General features: G+C 33.2%; 1 protein-coding gene across 1 annotated transcript in view; it reads left to right on the plus strand.

The window, feature by feature from the left end:
• Plc21C (Phospholipase C at 21C) overlaps positions 1 to 20,370 on the plus strand; it is a 117,057-nt gene that overhangs the window by 26,915 nt on the left and 69,772 nt on the right. Inside the window, exon 4 of the mRNA XM_065357900.1 lies at positions 7,232 to 7,372. Coding sequence (XP_065213972.1) covers positions 7,232 to 7,372 — 141 coding nt within the window. The remainder of the gene's footprint in view (positions 1 to 7,231; positions 7,373 to 20,370) is intronic.

Raw genomic sequence — 20,370 nt, forward strand, 5'->3', positions numbered from 1 at the left:
ACTGAAAATCATCTAAGAAACATGAATATTGCCCACAAAATGTACCTACTTTTTCAAATTGAAGTTTTGTCAAAAAAAAGTAAATTTTAGGTAGCTAAAAATCTTACCTATGTATTTTTGTAACTTTATTTTCACGTCACTTTTGATGAAATAGTGAATTGAAATTCATCTCACTGAAAAGGCATGCCTGCCACTTCTCAGAACCAAATTTTAGGTTTTGGAAGTTGATTTTTCAATTTGTGGTAAATTTTTGAAAATTTCTACATATAACATTGAGTAACTCCCACACAGAAATATTGTGACCATTCTGTTGGGTAATCCCTTTGGACAAGCGTACACCATTAGCATTCGACGAAGCTATGGCTGGCTCTAGCTCCTTCTACCCTGTCTTGTACGAAGATGGTTTCCATTGCATCTGCTCTTATGACTCTTCCAAAGTATTTGAATATCTGGCCAAAAGACCACCAAGTCTCTGATGCATACAAACGAGTCATCATAGTTCTTGTCAGCTGAGAGTGGTGATGTATCTCAGCTTTGCATTCGCCAGTGTTCTCAATGGTACATCTAAGACAGGAAAATCGCTTCACAACTTGAATTCCATCAACTTCCTGGGCATCTGATGAGGTGTTGGTTGGCCTATCAATTATCATCGTCTTTGAAACTGATTTTCAGATTGACATAGTTTCAAAACATAGTAATTTTTGCTATATAAATTGAAACTAGACAGCTAAGCAAAGCTTAGCTGCAAAGTGTGCGTAGCTAGCTGCCTTTTCTACAGCTATAACCGTTATTACATCTAGGTAGTGCATAAGTGAATCGACCATGTCACAGTAATGAGAATTTTTGAAACTCTCACTGCTTCAAAATAATAATTGTTTTTCAGTGTTTTCATATTTTCCAAATTACAATAGGTATTTCAGAATAATTTATAAGCTTAGCTTGTATTGCTTCTAAATTAAGAAATTTCTAGAATTGTTTTTCATAGTTTGCATTGTTTTAAAATTTACAAAATTTCAAATCAATTTCCCGAATTCCCCATCCCTACAATTTCATAAAGTTTTCAATAAATTTTCAGAATTTTGCATTGCTGCTGAGTTAGGAAATTTGCAATCAATTTTTAGAATTCACATTGCCTCTAAAATAGTCAAATTTTGAATAATTTTTCAGAATTCTTATCGTCTTTAAATTAAAAAATTTCAAATTCAATTTTCAAGTTCATATTGTCCACAAATTGTAAAACGTTTACTCAATTTTTGGAATTTACATTGCCTCCAATTTTTCAGAATTCTCATCTTCTTCATAAATATTACAATACTTATTTCATATAATTTTCAAGTTCACATTATCTGCAACTTACAGAACTTTTAATCAATTTTTGGAATTCTCAGCGTCTCTAAATACAAATTTTCATATTATTTTTTTTTAGAATTTCCATTGTCTTCAAATTTATAAATTTTCAAACCAACTTTCAGAACTTGCTTTTTATTCTAAATTAAGAATTAAATCTTATAAAATATGTTAAGAATTTGAATTGCCTCTAAATTACACGAAAAAAATATGGGTAATTTTTACAAAAAAATTTAACTAAATACTGGTATTTAGCACAATTAAGTACCAGATCCCATTCAATAATTTTTACTGTAATCGTATAGTAAAAATTATCATTTTAATAAATTTTGCTATAGGTACCAATAGTAAAAATCATTTTGTTTTAATAATTTTTACTAAATCATGATAATAAAAATTACATGTTTCAATTGTACAAAAATTAGTTTAATTACTCATTTTGAAGTAATTTTTAAATTATAAGTAAAAAGTTAAAAATTATTCATGTCAAGGTAATTCTTACTATACTTATGGCTATAGGTAGACAAAAAATTAATGAAATGAATTTTTAGTTAGCAAATGATATCATAATTCATAACTCAATTTCAGCATTATTTAGCAAATGATATAATTCAAAACTCAATTTCAGCATTATTTTTGCCCCATTTTCATGTACTACATTTATAGGTAGTAACTCCAAAGCATTTACCTATCCAATTTTCCTACGAGAAATCTGTCACCTACCTACTTACCTCACGGGGATTCGAACCTGGCTCCCTAAATTTCCTATTCCTACCTACATGCCCTATCCACTCAGCCACCTATTCACTACGAGGGTTAGGGCATTAAAATAATATATTTGTTCGGTAAACGCCCCACCAAACCACTCCCACTTGGAATTTACAGCTAACAGACCGGGGGTGTAACAGGGTACAATGAAACACAGCTGGTGATGGAATAGACTGGGGGTATAGCAGGGTACAATGAGCGGCAGGTGTTCTACAAGTCCCCTTTTCCCTTTTTTAGGATTTAATGCATTAAAATAATGAACTAAAATTGCAATTACTCAGCAATTACCCATCCAAATTGAATGAAAATAAATCTATACCCTCCGCCTTAATGATTCTCAAATGGTGTCCAATAGGTACAAAAAACGGTCGGATAGCTTAAGAGAACATTCATTGCAATTGAAATTTCAATTTCTCAAAGCGAAACCAATAGTGTGCTACGCACACTAAAAATATTTTGCCAGTGGGTTATTAAAGTCAATTTCAAAAACTATCCAACAATTGAAAAATCAACATTGAGCAGTTCAGAATTTGATTTTGAGATGTGGTTGACAAATTGACGTGCTCTTGCAGGGCTCGTATAGTTGCAAAAATCGGTAAATCTTGCTTTTTTACTTATATTAAGAATACCAAAAATTGCTAAAAATCTCATATTTTGCTGAAAATTGCCTTAAAATTTCGCTTTTTTGCCATAAATTGTTGAAAATTATGAATTTTTTTTGACAAAAAGTTCAAGAAGGGTCAATTTAGGGTGTCTTACAGGCAGCGAAAGTTGTGAAAGTAGCGAAAAAGTAGTGATTTTAAAAATGGGTGGTGAAAAAATGAAAACATTCAAACACGCAACAAAAACCTTCAAATCATTGAAAAATAAGTTTTTTATTTTAAATGAAATTGGCAATTTGATTTTTTAAAAATCATTTTGATTGAAATTTTAAAATATTTTGTATAGCCTACAAATTTTCTTCCAATTTCATTTTTTTTTTTTTTGAAAATTTTCCTGTGAAAAATTTGATTTTGTTAATTTTGTGTGTGTGGGGGGAGGGGGCGTCAAGTGGAGAGCTTTCTAAAAATTTGATTGTAAAAAGGAGTGAAAAAAGTAGTGATTTTTTTCAAAAAAAATTCGTTAGTTACAATGCAATTGTTTTTCAAAAATTGCTGAAGTCTTTGTAAAGAGGGGGTTTAGAATGATTGGAGATGGTAAGAATTATCGTTATTATTGTGTAGGGATTTTCCTAGAAATATTCCTTAGGGAGGGAATATTTCTCTTCTGCCTGACTAGCTCGGATGGGTAGGCTATAGATCACTCTAAGGCTCAACTACACCAGAAATGTCTTGAAATGTAATATGTAATAAAACACTTCAACAGAACAGTTTATACTCCTTTAATGATGTAATAACTACATATAAACAGTTCAGCTAATTATACCAAATAATTATTAATAAGTAATTATAATCAATCAATTATTCTATGTGTGAGCTAGGCGAATAATTCTTTGCTTCTATAGTGAGAGGCCAGTCTGACTAGATCAATCAAAACGTTCACAGGAAAACCTGGCAATTGCACAAAAAGGTATGGCAGATTAATCAGAGATGTGTTAAAATCATATCTCTCATCCAAATATCGAATTAATGACTGTTAAACACTCACCATTACAATATTTTCGTGATTAATTTAGGATGGGCGTACGCAACCTGTAGGAAAGGTATTTCAACCTCCGCAAAACACTGTACAAGTTGACTGTCTCTCTTTTGCATCCCTTAATAGTACTAGGTGCGGTGGCAGCTATTGGTAGAAAGACGACATGTAAAAATTGGGTACATCTCTTCTATGTCCAGATAATAGAGAGTGATCCGAGAAACCATAAATCAAATCGACATTATGTTAATTTACGTTAAAACAAACACTTATTAACCAATAAAATGGACTACATCACTTCTAGGAGACGAGGGAAGTGGCCCTCGCCTGCCTGTGTATTTTCACGGCTGACAATCAGCATTGGTTTACTCGCGAGGCGCCAAACCAAGAGTGATTCGTGTTGGTTTAAGATCCGTGTTCTGAACTGCGGATTGTAAAAATTGAACACATAATATATACCTGTTTTTCCCACTCTTATGGAAAGAGTTCACTGATATTTCCCATAGAGGAATTACGTCATGAACCACCTATAGCAGTTAAGGCATACCTGCTCATCACATCTTGTCTTTTTCCCAAAAATTTCCAAAAAGCACTGCCTATTATTAAAATTGTCAAAAATACTACTTTTTCACCTAAAATTTCCGAAAAATCTCTTTTTTATGTAAAAAATTTCCAAAATAATCGTGTTTTATTACCAAAAAGTTACGAAATAGTCTCACTTTTTTGACCCAAAATTTGGAAAATGTATGTACATGTATCTTATTCCCAAAAAGTTCTCCTATTTTTGAAATAATTGCCAAAATTCTCAATCGACTTTCATTATTAGATTTTACCTTAATTGAAATGTTTATTGATTCAAATTTCTTTTTACATTTTTAATTGAGTGAGTGTTTTTTTTATTGCTCTGGCTTTTTTGTGATTTTTCGCGCGTTCAAGTGTTTTGTTTACGTCTTGTAACTTTTTTGGTCATTTTGTAGGTAGGTACTTTTCGGTTATACTTTTTTGATTGCTAATTTGATTTTTTTTGGAGGAAAAATTGAGTGCAAACCCTGCTCTTGCCATTTCATCTTCATTTGAATTTTGGGTTGTGAAGATTATTTCTAGTGAAAATACTTTGTTTTTCCCCAAAAAAGTAGAATTGAGAATGTGTAGAAAATTTTCGATTTTAGAATTTTCGGAAAGCTTATTTGTGTATTCCTACTTGTAGTTTTTAAAAAATTAAGTAGATTTATACGTTAACACGGAGAAAAATTTACGTAGTACTATTATAAAGTGCTATAGTTGTAGTAAATCAGCTTCATTTTTGGCATCATAGTTAAAAGAACTATACTTGTAGTTCCTGAAGTACTATACATGTAGTACTCCCAAATCATTTATAGTATTATTTACTATTAGTATATCATTTTTTACTACAAGTACAAATATAGTACTTTCAATCGCTACACTTACTTATAGTAAGTTTGACTATAGTGTCACAAATGAAGGTAAATTGCTACAATCTGTGATGCTTTGTACTACTTATTTTTCTCAGTGAACAGTTACAGCTGATGTAATTTGTAAAGAAAGGACATTCAGAATATCCTTTTTTGTTCAAGTGCTGATTTGACAATTTTTAATTGTTTTGGAGGTTTTTTTCAATTCTGCACATTTTTTTTTTTTTTTTTTTTTTGGGTGTTTATAATTACAAGATTATTACACCCGTAAGGGGGGGGGGTTAGATTTGGTTTGTGAGGTTGATGTTTTTTATTAGGGATGAAGATCAAATAATCACAATTGTTGAAGTTTTTGACTATTTTCTAGAATCGCTCATTTTTGTGTTAATTACCTCAAAAGTGGGTCGGTGTATACTTTTGATAAGATTTTGAAAATAATTTGAAAAATCGAAACCATTTTGAAGAGAATATTTTTTGGCTTTTGAAGAAAACTTCTTTTCAAAAATTCATCAAAAAAATGGTGAATTAATTCTCGCTAATTGAATTTTAGTTAAGGATATTTTAAAATATTGTGTTGTTTCCATTTCCAAATACCTGTCTTTTTTCGATCTAATGAGAACTGTTTTGATGCACAAAATTGAACTATCTAAAAATACGAGTAAATATCACATTTTTTCACTGAAGAAATTCCCTCAAAGGTTTCGAACTATTTGATGTGTTTCGCACTTGAAAATCTTGGGAATTCATTTCCGATTTCTTCTCACTTATCAGAATTTTCGTTCAGATTTACCTACTTACTACGGTGATTAGAATCCAGGGATTGAGTGAAATTGAATGGAGTTACCTATTCGGTTTATTTTTAAATGTTGTTTTGTGCGAAACATTATTCTAGGACATAGATATTATTTCCATCTTAAAAAGTGATGGTCGATAAGTATGTAGACTAAGGTAATCTTTTTGATTTGTTTTGTAAAATCGAATACCTTCTCAAACAAATTTTTTCCCAAAAAAACAGTCTAGGCAGTCGAATTCTTGAAATTTCAAAAGTCAGAAAAGTAACAAATGCCCATAAAACATTTGATGACCCAGCAATTACCTAATTAAAGAACCCTGTAGTGTTCTCAAAGCTGAAATTTTTTCCCCGTATAAAAAGGAGCGATATATTTCATTTTGAAAGCTTTTATGTTCTGAAAAAGCGCACGGTGACGTTTTCGCAACCTTCAACGGTATAGAAAAAGAAGTAGGTACAATAAGTAATCCAAAAAATAAGCCTCGTTTTTCAACCCTTTGGGTACGAAATTTGCTTTAAATTCAAAGATCAAAAACCCCATTTGTGCAACTTCTAATCGATTCGTTGCTTGCGAGCTGCTATACGTATTACGACGAGTCAAACGAAAAGCCAATTTTTTTTCCTTGAAAAAAATTTCCCGTAGTAAAAGTTAATTGTTATTTGAACGAATGAAAAATCTGCGACTGGAAAATGGGAACAAGAGGGCGTAATAAATGAGAAATTGGTACGTTCGCGTTCTCTTTTGTGGCTGTACTAACGATTTAAAGGACAATTTGTTTTTTCTACTTTTTTTTTTTTATCAATTGGAACGGTTTTGAAACAGCGTTGAAATTGATTGGATTTTAATTTTCTTGCTCTCTCGTTTTGTTTGCTTGTTGTATATAGATGTGCGTGTGTTTTAGTGTTTTTTTTCCCTTCATCTTTGTGGTTCATCGGTTTGTGTGCGCGAAGGTTTTTCAAGAACAGCTCTTAGGTTACTAGCTTCTTATTTACACTCTATTTCGCGATCGACGATCTCATTCGTCGCCTGAGTGAATTAAATTAAGCGTGAAAATTGGCATCTCGAATAGTTCAAAAAGCCATAAGGGTGCTCGAAACGTAATACACGATGTATTTTCTTTTCATTTCCTTCGCATCGGTTTTATATTAAATAAAATTGAAAAGAGGATTTGGTTACATTGAATGGAAAGCTTATTTAATTGTTGCAAAAAGCGGAATCTAATTTTTTACGTGGTATTTTTTTTTCTCTCTGTTGCAGGATCCGAAATTACGACAACTCGTCAATATCGGCACGTCGGCCGATAGCTTGGATGAAAAAACGGTCACCATGGTCTTTGGCACGGATTTCGTTAACTTGACGTTCATAAATTTTTGTTGCACCAAGAAAGAAGTAGCTAAGGTAAGTTTTGCGAGCTTTTAAAGCGGCGTTTTCTTTTTCTTTTTCTATGTACTTTTAAGAGCGCCGTCATTAACTAAATCCTATCCCAATTACCTCGTATAACTCACTTTTGACACGAGGCACGCCGGTAATTTATTAAGAGCGAATTCGAAAGGCACCGCGAAAATGTATAGTTTAGTAGTTGGAAAAGTATTTATACGCGGTAGTAACGCGTTATACGGCAAGTTTTAATAATCATGTCTACGATTTATGGCTTAGTGGTAAATATTTCTCGTATTGTGAATTAAGCGTAGGTTAGGTACTTCTAGTATTAACACGCGCCATACCATTCTAAAGTTACTCGTAAACTACAAAGGAAACACGACGATTGTTGAGGTTGAAAGATTAACATCTACGAGTTCATTCAAAATGACATTTTAGAACGACGAGTACCCTACGAGCTCTGTAATGGGACTTGAAAAATTATCTAGTCGAGTAAAAGCATCCATTCCTCTTCGTTTGGCGCCCTCGTTTCACCTCAGCCTATCTTACGTATTACTTCTGAAAAAGATCATTTTTTTTTTTTTTTTTTTGATACAGTCGGAGTATTTTGATTGTAGGGGGTTTGCTTGTTCAGATATTTTAGCAGATGACTGATTTTATTAGAAAACTTATAGGTTTAATTATTATTTGAACCTATAGACTTGAGTATTATTGAAGGGTTAAAAATGACCCTTGAGTGGAATTAATTGGCAAGAAGGTCGGAAAGGCAGAGATTAAATTGGTGCTACTTATTTTCCTTGCTTTTTTTTCGAGTTGGAGAAGAGATTGGGATTTCCCTAAAGAGTGAATAGACTGATTTTTTTGGTCGAACCATGATACAAAATATCTTCGAATTTTTCAAAATTGACTGCCATTTTTTAAAAGAATTTCCCGAATTTATTTTCACAATTTGGGACTTTTTCTTAAAAAAAAAAAAAAAAAAAAAATGGCCAATTGGTCGTTTAATTTTTTTTTGTCAATTTGTGCAATTTTTGAACTATTCATGTATAATGATTTAAATTCCTGTAGGACCCTTAATCATTCGTCAACTTGACTATTTTTTTCTTTGAGAGAACTAGCACTTTAGATTTAGTGACAAAAAAATGAGCAAATCTGTGACTAAGTAACTGAAAGGGTCCCAGTAATATTTCCGTTTTCCAAGTTTCTTCGAAAAATGTTAGAAAATTCAGAGAAATGTCATTTTTCAAGCACTCGCCAATTCCTTAAAAACTGTTAGAGATTCTAAGTCAGATTTTGTTCGAAAAAATTAATTTTTGATAATTTTTGATATTTTTGACCCAACATGGGCACATTTTGCACTGGCATTCTCCGATTTCAACGAAACTCAGCTAGATCGAAAAAACTTGTTTGTAAAATCCGGTAATTACAATTTCAGGTCCTCAAGTAAATTTTTGAAAAAATTTTGAAAATTCAAAAAAGCTGTTTTAATTTATATTAGGGGCAAATGATTTTTTAAACTGTTTCATGAAATATAATTTTTTTTTTTTTTTTTGAAAAGTGAACCAGTGTGAATAATTCTTCTGATTCAACCCCACCAACTACACACTAAAATAAATTTTAGGCCATGATTCTGGAGCGCGTAATCAGGGTGTCCACTCTCCTGGAAAACCGGGAAAAGTCAAAGGAATTTGGTCAGCCTGAAAAAGTCAGGGAATTTCGTAATTTTTACGTAAAATCCCTGGAATTTTGAAAAAACGATCAATTGCAAATTTCGGATAAGGGCCTGAAATGAAAAAAAAACATTATTTTTTACTTATCGAAATTCAAATTTTCTAAAGATTTTGCCCCCGCTTCGCTCGGGCTTGTTTTCTTTTCTTTTTCGAAAACAAGATGAAAGTTTCTAGATAATAAAAATCAAGTTTTGAAGCCAAAAAAATGAACTCCTCGCGAAAAAACATTATTTTTATGCCTCTCAAAATACAAATTTTCAGAAGCTTTCGTCCTCGCTTCGCTCGAGCCTGTTCTCTTTTCTTATTTCAAAAGTAACTTCCTTCAAAAAAACATTATTCTAATTCTAAAATTTAAAAAACCAAAAAATAAACTTCTCGCATTAAAAAAAAACTTGTTTTTAGGCATCTCGAATTAGAAAATTTTCAAAAGCTCGTGCCCTCGCTTCGCTCGTCCAATTTGTTTCTCATTTTAGAATACATAAATTTCATATTTGAGGCCTCCAAAAATCCAAAAAAGAAAAGAAAAATTTTCATAAGTCATATGAATACCTATACTGTATCAATTGGCAAAATTGATGTGTTTCTACCACATCAATCCACAAATTTTTATTCGACACCATTAACCCTCTGCTCAAAAACTTAAAAATAGCTTCTACTTTAGAAATGGGGTCCAACAAGATATCTGCCCCGAGCCCTCGACAGCCTTTTTGAATTTTCATTCGGCATTTTTTACCCAATCCCCTCCTCCTCAGAAAATTTGGAGCGCGAAGCCACTGCTTGCATGTTGAAATTTTTTTTTAATTAAAAAAGTGAATAATCAAAGTTTAGCTGGTTTTTATATCAGAAAAAGTATTCAGTTGAAAGAGAAACTTATGAAAAAAATTATCCCCCCCCCCCTGAAACTTCTTCTTCAATTAAAGTATGGGGTACATATTTAAGTGTAGAAAATTGGAAAAAATAGTCTGGAAAATTGGCCTGGAAAACATGGAAAAGTCAGGGAACATGACTTGCCAAAAATAGTGGACACCCTGATAATGATTTTTTAAATTTTCTCGTGAAACTTCAAATCGCTCTGGAGGAAGACAATATAATTATAACGAGCAGTTTTTTTTCTCAAGATATAGTCTGGTGTGTCTACACGATCGCCCTCTTCCATCAAAAATGATCGCGATTCGACCGTTTTGGAGTCTCTGACGAGTTTTCAATTTTTTCCAGATATTGCAAATTGTTACAAAGGGGATGAAAATCACCTTAAAATTTTTTTAAATTTTCAATAATGTGCCTTAAATTGGAAAATCAATTAAGATGTAAGTATCTGAATTTTCTCCAAATTTTCTTCTGAAATCAGTATAGGCCATAGGCTATGTGAGATCTTTAAAAAAATTAATTGAAGCATACGTTTCCAAAACGCACTAAGTCCAAAAAAATATTGATAAGAAATTCATGGTAGGTACTTAGTACAATTTGGAAACGTAGAAATGGCTCAAATTAGCTGATTTTTTGATATATTGTAGCCAAGACCTTTGGGCACAACATATCAAAAAATCAGCCATTTTGGGCCACAACTTTATGCTAGATGGCCTTGCAACCTCAGAATCTTTGAAAATGGACTTAGTGCGTTTTGGAAACGTATGCTTCAATTCACTTTTCTTTGATGGTTATCCAAAAAGCCCTCGAAATTACCACTTTTCATGATTTGTTTACACTTTGAAAAAAAATTCCTTGAAAAAGTCCTCATCTGTAAAAAAAAAAACTTCTTTCACTTGAGGCTGATTTGACATTCTCTTTTCCTTTATTATGTTGATTTTATCGTTCGATCAGTTTCAATTCGGTCTATTATACTCGTAAAATAATCAACCATTTTCGTATAGTTCGCTTTATTTTGTACGAATCCCTTTTGACCTCATCGTGGCGTATGTCTTTTACATGTAAACAGAACCCAAAACCGTTACGGTTCGCGGTTTTGAAAAAACTCCAGTATAGCTTGAGAGATAAACGCGCCAAAGTTTAGCATCTGCACAACGTCGATGGTTACCCGACGAAATTTCCAAAAGCCTTTGTCTTCTTTTATTCGCTCAGCATACATTACCTTTTTACAATCTCATCGCCTGGCTGCCTTAACTTACCAACCTCTCCTCGCTTCATCTTGCTTTGTGATTTTCTACAAAAAAAAAAAAATAAATAAAAATTGATGGATATAAGGTATCTTAGCTGCGCTTCTGTATACAAAATCGTGTCTCTTTGCATCGTCATCGTCACTTTATCGCAGCCACTGGCCAAATACGTACAAAGAAAAATTCTTTGGTCCGGTCTACGAGTACGATTATCGATAGGGAATTTTCTCCGACACCCCGCGCATCATGCCCGCATAGTAGCAAATTACCATAGACGGACTGATAGGGTCGCTATTCTCGTATTACTGTTCGACTTTATATAGGTTCGAGTTGCAAATCACGATTGTAAACGAACGTAAAGTTGCAAGTGTTGGTGTCGAGACGAAATGAAACACGCGGTACCGTACGCTGCAAAAAGTGGACTAAAAGAAAAAAACCTCGCAATTTTCTACCTTTTTACGATGATTTATCTTTCAAGCGCTGACTGAATGTCACATCTACTAGTATACGGGCTCGGTCGGGCTGTCGGGCTGGGCTGGGCTGCGCGCCGCGCCGGCTGGGGCGCGAGAAACGCGAATACAACCGAATAGAGTTTTTCTTCGAAGCATGCAAACTTGAAAATGCACGTTTCTCAAACAAATCGCACACGACCTTTTTGTAACTAATGAATATTTATTAGTCTATTTGCATTTTCATGACTGCCATAGCCGGTATAACTCGTCGTCGTCGGTCGTTCCGTATAGCTCGATTCTCGAAAGAAATAAACGCTCGACTCGCGAGGGGCTAAAACAAAAAAGACGTGGACACAGGAAGAAGAAAGAAAATTCCTTTCGATACTCGTCGAAAAGTACCTCTTTCGTTTGCGCGACGACGAAGGTGGCAAAAAAAGGATACCCTTCAATGCTCTCGAGCGACGTGGTCCGAAATTTAGACGCAAAATTCCTAAAGTATAAGAATTTCATCGGCCAAAATGTAATTACCGCAACGAAATTAAGGTAAAGTGGTGCTGGTACTGGGGGGGGGGGTGAATCCTACGCTGCTATATTAGTAGTTCGACCAATTCCGTTTTAAAATTAACTAACCCAAGATGGACAGATACGATGTATACAGGGTGTCCCGGCACAGAATAACCCTCGTTCACCAGTAACATGAGCAACCCATCTTGAGCACAAATATGCTTGTTTGGTAATTTTCACCATTTTTCTTGAAAATTTCAAAAAAAATGTTCTCTTTACGTTATCGCTATTAAGTAAGTATTAATGCTTCAGGAAAAAAATGCTCTTTCTGGTGGCACAACCCCATTCCTCTTACCTTTATTAGTTGAAAAAATACAAGGGTCCTAACTTTGAAAAATCACCCTCAAGAAATTTAAAAAAAAAAAACAACAAAATTTTGTCGTGAAAATTGGTGAAATTGTATAAAACAACGCAATATACGAGTAAAAAATTTATTTGCTACAATTATTATGAATTTTAGTCGAGGTTAAAAAAAACTTTCTGGATTTTTTGGGGAGTGATTTTTCAAATTTGAAACCTTTGTACTTTTTCAGGCAATTTTGAAACCTCTTGAACTGCTCTAGAAGGGACAAACCTCAAGAAGTGAATTTTAGCAGTTATATAGAAGTGATAATCCCAAGATTTCTTTGTTCAAAATGTTATAAAATTTATTAATTTGGCTCAAAAATTGCCAAAAATACCAAAATTTCGTCAAAATTACGTAGAAACTGTAAAAGTTGAATCAAAAAATGTTCTTTATTCGTTGTCCTTCTACCTTTCGCGATTGCTTATTTTTATGTGACCACGTAAGGAATGGAATTCCGTGCTTCGGTATCGAATCGAATTACTTTGCTTGAGGAATGAGATTTTTCGATCCTAAAATTCAAAAGTTTGCGTAAATCAGAAAAAGTTATGCTCGTATGCTTATTGCATTTTTGAAAACACCAGAGATTATCCTAATTAATGAATTTCTTAGCAAAAAAAAAAAAAAGAAAACGAGTAATTGCTTCAATTAAATTTGGGGACTAAACTACGAGTAAAAAGGGAGGAGGATGCTTCAAAATTTTGAAATTTGGTTGGTATTTCTTGAAGGGCCTTCCCCTTATAAAACGGTGAAATCGGCCTTTGACTCAAATAGAGTCAAATGTGGTCCAAAATATTACTTCCGATGTAAAAACTCTTCATACAAAATTTTAACTTTCCATCTCTTCCCCTTCCCCCTACGGTGATATTGCTCCCCTCCACAACATTAAAACTTCAATAATTTGTATCTCCGAGAGGGATGCATGAAAAATTTTGAAATTTTCAGAGATTGTAGACATTGTGCAGGAGATTTTTTTAAATTTTTCATCCACGTCTTCTCAATCTTTTTGCGAGTTGAAAATTTTGAAATTGAAAAAAAATTTAGAGGGGATGACATGGTTGAATTTTTTTTCTAGAACTCGTTGTAGTGATTGATAAATGATAACCTCGGGTATAATTTACATAAATATTTTTCTCAAAGTCTGAAAATGGGTGGAACATGGTGAAATAAATGAAGTTCCAACTTAACGTGTATTTTCCTGGCAACCGCGTTCTTCGAGAGAACGTTTCCACGGGTACACCGTGGGAAAACTTTATCAATCGCCCTCCAACTTCTGAAAAAAAAAATATTCATTTAGAAAAAAAATCCATCCGAATGAGCATAGATAATTAAATCCAGGGATAAGCGAACAAATATTCTTGGATAGAAGGGATTTTTTTAAAAAAAAGTCGTGAAAATGAATTCTCGTTGTTTTGCATGAAATTCAATTGCAGTGTCCCCCTTGCTCCCAATTGTGAATGACCTTTTAATGAATTTTGATGAATTTTTTGTTTTTTTGTTTGTGAAAATTGATATTTATTTAAAGTTTGCAAATAATTGTTTAATGGAGTATAGATTGTCTTAAACGAGTTTTTACATCAGAGGTGTTTAGGGCCACATTTGACTCAATTTCAGTCAAAGGCAGATTTCACCATTTTATAGAGGGAGGTTATTTTTAAAAATTTTACTATCGCGTTGATTTTCTTAATCGAGCTCTAAAACTAAATACAAGTAAGAGAGTTTATGCGCTACAATTTTAGAAAACTACCTACAATTTGCTCAATTCAAGAATCCTTTATGCACAAATTGAAATAAATATTCTGATTTTGGACTTGAATAAGGACTTGAAATGGTCTGAAGAAGAGGGTTTTAAATTCTTCCAAATTGTTTCTGCATTTCTGAGACGTTGCAAAATTATTTCAAGATACTTCGAACCCCTAACCTTCCCTCTCAACACACTCCAAGTCCTGAATGTTTGTACTTTCCCCAGATTAAATGTTCAAATCTGACAAATTTTTGCTGCTTTCGAATATTTTGATGCGCATAAGCACGTACTAAATCTCTTCAAATGGGTTTCATGAGGCCAGAATTATTCTCTGATTTTTGATTAATAATATTCGAAATCAGCTCATTTTACCTCTCTTTCACTCGGTTTGTTTTTTTGATGGTCTTGATACCCCAAATATTATTGGTGTACTTTACTTAATTTTTTTAAAGCAAATTAATATGCACGGATCGTTTGATAATGCGAAAGATCTGAAAAATTGTGAAACTGAAAAAAAAGGGAAAATCCTTTGTCTGAAAGTGTAGACAATTTTTGAGTGATAGATTTTCTGAATTTTCAAAACTGCTCCGAGGCTACCAGAACACGTAGGAAAATGAACAAATTTTACCGACTATAGGTACTGTATTTGTCTCGAATGTGAGGGTTTGGGTCCGGATCAAGTTTTCTTTGCGTTTTGGGGTGTTTGGATCACTATGGTACTATTCGCTCAATTTCAGGTTTCCTACTATTGGAAGGTTTTTGATTCTGGACTTGATTCTAATTGGCTATCTTCACGGGGAAAATGGTTTATCTTCAAAATTATAGAAACTTTACCTAGGCGAACAATTTATTAAAATTGGTGGCTCGTTTAAAAATTCGAACCTATAGGTTTAGGTATAGCTTCTTCAACTTTAAAGATAGGATATATTTTGGGATGTGTAGAATTTTTTTTTTTTGTTCTTCTTAAAAAGCAAGCTATGGTATATAATATCCTTGGAATCCATTTTGAAAAGTTTCATTTTTAATGACAAATTTTTGGAAAACCGAATACAAAATAAAAATCATCGCCTCCCTTCGTGCTCAAGTGATAAACGAAGTTCATTTCAATCAATGGCAATCGCTTCTGATCATTTGACCACTAATTGGACACCCTGTATAGTAAAGTGAAGCTCTTACGTAGGCACCAATTTACGATACCGAGGACACTAGCATGACACAGGCGGTAGTGGTCGTTCCATTAGAGGGGGGAGGGGGGTAGGGAAGGATGGGTTAGAAAATTTCATTATAATTTAAAAACTTTGGTCGTATGTCGAAGGCAGGCGGCGTGACGGCGGCTTTTCGAAAATAACTAATAATGCTCGGTCGTCGTGTACGCCACCTGCCGCCTTTTTTCGCCCGCCAACGGTCGACCTTTTTTCCTTTCCTCATCCTCATCTCCCAACCGTAGCCGTTTCGACGTGAAAAAGAACTTCCGATACAAGAGAGAATTTTCCTCCGCCGCAGTGCTGATTTTTCGACAAAATGCGCGCTGTTGGTGTTTTTACTCGGATACTGCATCGTCTCTATATGTATGTATGCTGTGTCTTCCCGGCTGCGTTCTCTTGTCCACCCTGTCCATGTGCCAGACCCTCAGACCTCGTTTCCATCCGTATCGGTCACACTAAAATACACATTTCGAACACGAAACATCCGGTGGCCATTCTATAAATGTAACTTTATCATCGACGCCGCGACATTAACACGAAACCCAGGTCTGAACCTTAAGGGCACATATAAAATGCATTTTATACGTTGCAGAAAAGTTGAGAAAAAAAAATAACGTAGCGAAAACGCGATTCGTTTACCAACAACTGAGTACTATAGGTACACGTTTCCGATGTTCTATTTTTTCCCCATTTTTTTTCCTGTTTTGTTTTGTTTCTCATACGCTTTTAAAACACTTTCGTATGTATATATACGGTTTAGAAAAATTTATACGATGGTTATATAGGGTGTTCGAAAAGTATCATTATCGTAAGAGTGATCGAATATTTTAAAAATGTACTAACGTATTACGTACGAAGCTATGTATATACGAACTACGAGCACGCGACGAAGGAAGCTTTAGGTGCTTTATTGGATGTGCGAGTGTGAGTTATTTGAAAAAAATTTCAACGTCGAGTTTTAATGTAGCTATATACTTGGTTTTCGCATACCGGCGAATAAAAAAAAGATTACTCGAAAATTTCGCCTAGTTTAAATAATGAAACGCGTTATAAGGCATGGAAATTTCGTTGCTTGCGGCGATATTGAAATATGATCTTTTTTTCTTCACGTAACGAGTGTAAGTAACGTTTTAGAAGATTCGCACGTGTATATTTATTTTATACCCGTGATAATGCAGCATGTCCCAAAGTGTACAAAAGCCTACTCGATATTATATATGCTAGAGTTGTTCAATAAAATGGATCAAATTACCTTCGTGAGAATTTTTTTTCCTGAATTTTTCAATATTCAATATCGATGAAAAGAAATTTCTTTAGGGGTGTTGGAATATGAAATGGCGAGTAATTTTTTTCTCCAAAAAAATGTCAAAATGTATTCGGTGAAAATCTTTTATTGAATTAAATTTTTCAATGATGGTCAAAAATTGCAAATATGTCTCAAAATGAGTTTTTAAAATTATTAATTTCGACAGAAATTATTCTAATATCAAGTTTTTTCAACCTATATTTGATCACGTAATGCGATTTTTCATCCATTATATCGACTTTTGCCTGGCTGCTTATTGGATGACAGAATTTTTTATTGATAAGGAGAAGAAAATATTATTTATTGAATAATTATAAGATTTGGAGGACATGATAGAACCATCGTAACTTGAGAAAACCATCATTAGCAAATTTTCTATACAGTTTGCTTTTTCAAATGGTCCCAAAAGGTTTAGTTCTCATATAAAAACGTGAAAGTGTGTAACTTTGAGAATCCCTGGATGGTATTTCAAGACGAAGGAGTTAATTTTTGCAATTTTTGGATGTTATTAATGTTCAAAGTGAAAATTGTTTCGAGTGAATTTTAAAATTTACAAGAATATTCTGAACCCAGTTTTGGGGCTCCCTAAACACAACTTTTTGTGCCTTTTTCGCTAAAAAATTTGAAAATAATTATGTAAATTGAAAAACAGACTGTAAATACCATCAGTTTTCGAGTCCTAATAAATTTTTTTCGAAACCGATATTATGTATGTATTACGATTAAAATTTGACAAGGTCTTGAAAAATGAGAATTTCCACGAATTTTACTGTGCGGGCGAAATTATTTTGAATACCTATCTCGTGAAGACTCCAAGTTCTCAAAGATTGAATTTTTCAATTATGATTAAACGATTCCCTCATACGAAATCATGTGGAATTGCTTGGAAAATTACGAAGGAGATTTCTTTGAAAGGAAGTTATTCAGAAATTCTTACACAGGAAAAATTCTTAAAACATTCTCGCTGATATCGATTATACATATATCATTTTTTTGTTTTTGTTTTCAAATTTGCAGGCCATTTTTTGATTTTGTTTCAATGGGAGGGAGGAGAGACTCAAAATATCAGAGAATTCATTTTTCGTAAAAACTGGTTGGGCAAGGTGTCTAACAGGTACTGCAGGTACTGCAAGTACTGTAAACGCACTGCATTGAAATCCTCGGTACTGCAAGTACCTACTGTAAAGGACTGCATTTTGCCTGAAAAGTACTGTATTTTTTCTCAAAATCATTGATTTAAAATTTTTTTAAAAAACCTCAAAATGAATTAATTGGTGAAAATTTAAAAAAAAAATGTTCATTTTGTACCTCAAAAGATGCAGGGTGTCCACAAGCCTGGAAAACCTGGAAAAGTCAGGGAATTTGGTGGGTCTGGAAAAGTCAGGGAATTTCGTAATTTTCACGCAAAATCCATGGAATTTTTAAAAAACGATCAATTGCAAATTTCAGATAAAGACCTGTTATGAAAGGAATTATTTTTTATGAACTTCTCGAACCACAGATTTTCAAAAGCTTTTGCCCTCGCTTCGCTCGGGCTTGTTTTCTTTTCTTTTTAGACAGCCAGATGAACATTTCTAGATAATAAAAATCAAAGTTTTAAAGCCAAAAAATGAACTCAAGAAAAAACATCGTTTTTATGCATCTCGAAATACAAATTTACAAGAGCTTTCACCCTCACTTGGGCTTGTTCTGTTTTCTTTTTCAAAATCAACTTCCTTTAAAAAGCATTATTCAAATTCTAAAATTTTAAAAGCCAAAAAAAACCTACTCGTTCTCACATAAAAAAACCTCGTTTTTATGCCTTTCGAAATGCAAATTTTCAGAAGCTTTCGCCCTCGCTTCGCTCGACCTTGTTCTCTTTTTTTTCAAAAGTAGTTGACTTCCTTCAAAAAACATCATTCCAATATTAAAATTTAAAAAATCAAAAAATAAACTCTTCTCATTTAAAAAAAACCTTGTTTTTAGGCATCTAGAAATGATAATTTTCAAAAGTTTTCGCTTCGCTCGGGCCAAGTTGTTTCTCAATTTTAAGATGGACAAATTTCACATTTTGATGCCTCCAAAAATCCATAAAAGAAAAGAAACATTTTCAAAAGTTATTATGAATATTGTAATCAATTGGCCAAACTTGATGCATGTCTTATTCATTTATTTATTTATTTTTAATTTAAAAAGTTAATAATTAAAGTTGAGCTGTTTTTTATATCCGAAGAAGTATCCAGTTCGAAGAGAATCTTATAAGAAAAAATACACCCCCCCCCCAAAAAAAATTTTTTTTCTTCAACCAAAGTATGGGGTAAGCATAGAAAATTGAAAAAAATGGAAAAATTGGTCCGGAAAACCTGGAAAAGTCAGGAAAAATCATTTCCAGAAATGAGTGGACACCCTGAAGGTGTTCCCGTATCTTATAGTTTGAAGTCTGTGACATTGATAAAATATTTTGCAATGTAATTGTGAAAAGACCATGATTCATTTTTTACTTTTGTAATTTTAATTTGTTTCGATTGAAATACTTATAATTTTATTGACAAATTCCAACTGGTTCAAAAATATAATTCTTTTCGGGGGGGGGGGGGTCGGTGTAAGCTGGATAAAAAAAAATATAAGGTAATGCAAAAGGTACTGTAAAAGTACTGCATTTCTTCGGAGAAATTTTGTTAGACACCCTGTTGGGAACAAAACACTTCGGGTGCTTTTCTTCTATTTTAATAGCACCCTGATTTTTTTAAAAAAAGCGTGGTCTGAACCAACAAATTGATTTTTTGATTTTTGGTGACTTTTTGAGTGTGATTTTTTTTAAATAAAAAAAAGAGAATTGCCTAGTTGTGAAACTAATACATATTATCAACACCACCAGACCAAATTCCATCATTTTCTGTCTTTCTGGAGCTTCCAGAGCGACTTCCGATTTTTCCCTAATTGTGAATGAATTCGTTTAACAGGTCGTCATTATACCACACTTTGATTTTCAGCGGCCCAAATTAATTTCTGCACCTTCTAAACACATTTAAAAATTCTGGAGAACTCGAGAATTTACTGAAAGTTTCAAAATGAACCGAAATTGTGAAATTCGGATCCGAAGGGCGGAGGGGGGGTGGGGAGAGTGGTTTTTGACAAGATACAACCATTTGTGCAAAAGTAAAAGATTTTCCTACGAAGAGAAAATTTCATGATTTTTTAAAAATGCTGTGCATTACTAGACAAAAAAATAATAGCTCGATTTTTAGCTGCCAAAATTAAATAAAATTTGGTTCTGTGGAGTTGATTTCAATTTCAGTACAAAAAGTAGTTTTAGTACTGATTTTCATCATTTTTGTTTTGATGAATAAATAGGTAAGGTCAATTTTTTCTAGCATCAATTGCCAAAAATTGGAAAAATTCTTTGGAGACTGAAACTTTGGTGGTGGAAATTTCAGACCATGCTCTTTCTAAAAATCGGGATAGGTAGCTTAGGTACTGTTGGGCTGAATATCGTGGATTTTATTTCTTCAAAAAACTGGCAAATTCGTAAACAAAATATCTCATTTAAAATTTGAAACAAGTACTACACGCGATTCT

The sequence above is a fragment of the Planococcus citri genome, chromosome 3 (assembly GCF_950023065.1).
Source record: "Planococcus citri chromosome 3, ihPlaCitr1.1, whole genome shotgun sequence".
NCBI lineage: Eukaryota > Metazoa > Arthropoda > Insecta > Hemiptera > Pseudococcidae > Planococcus > Planococcus citri.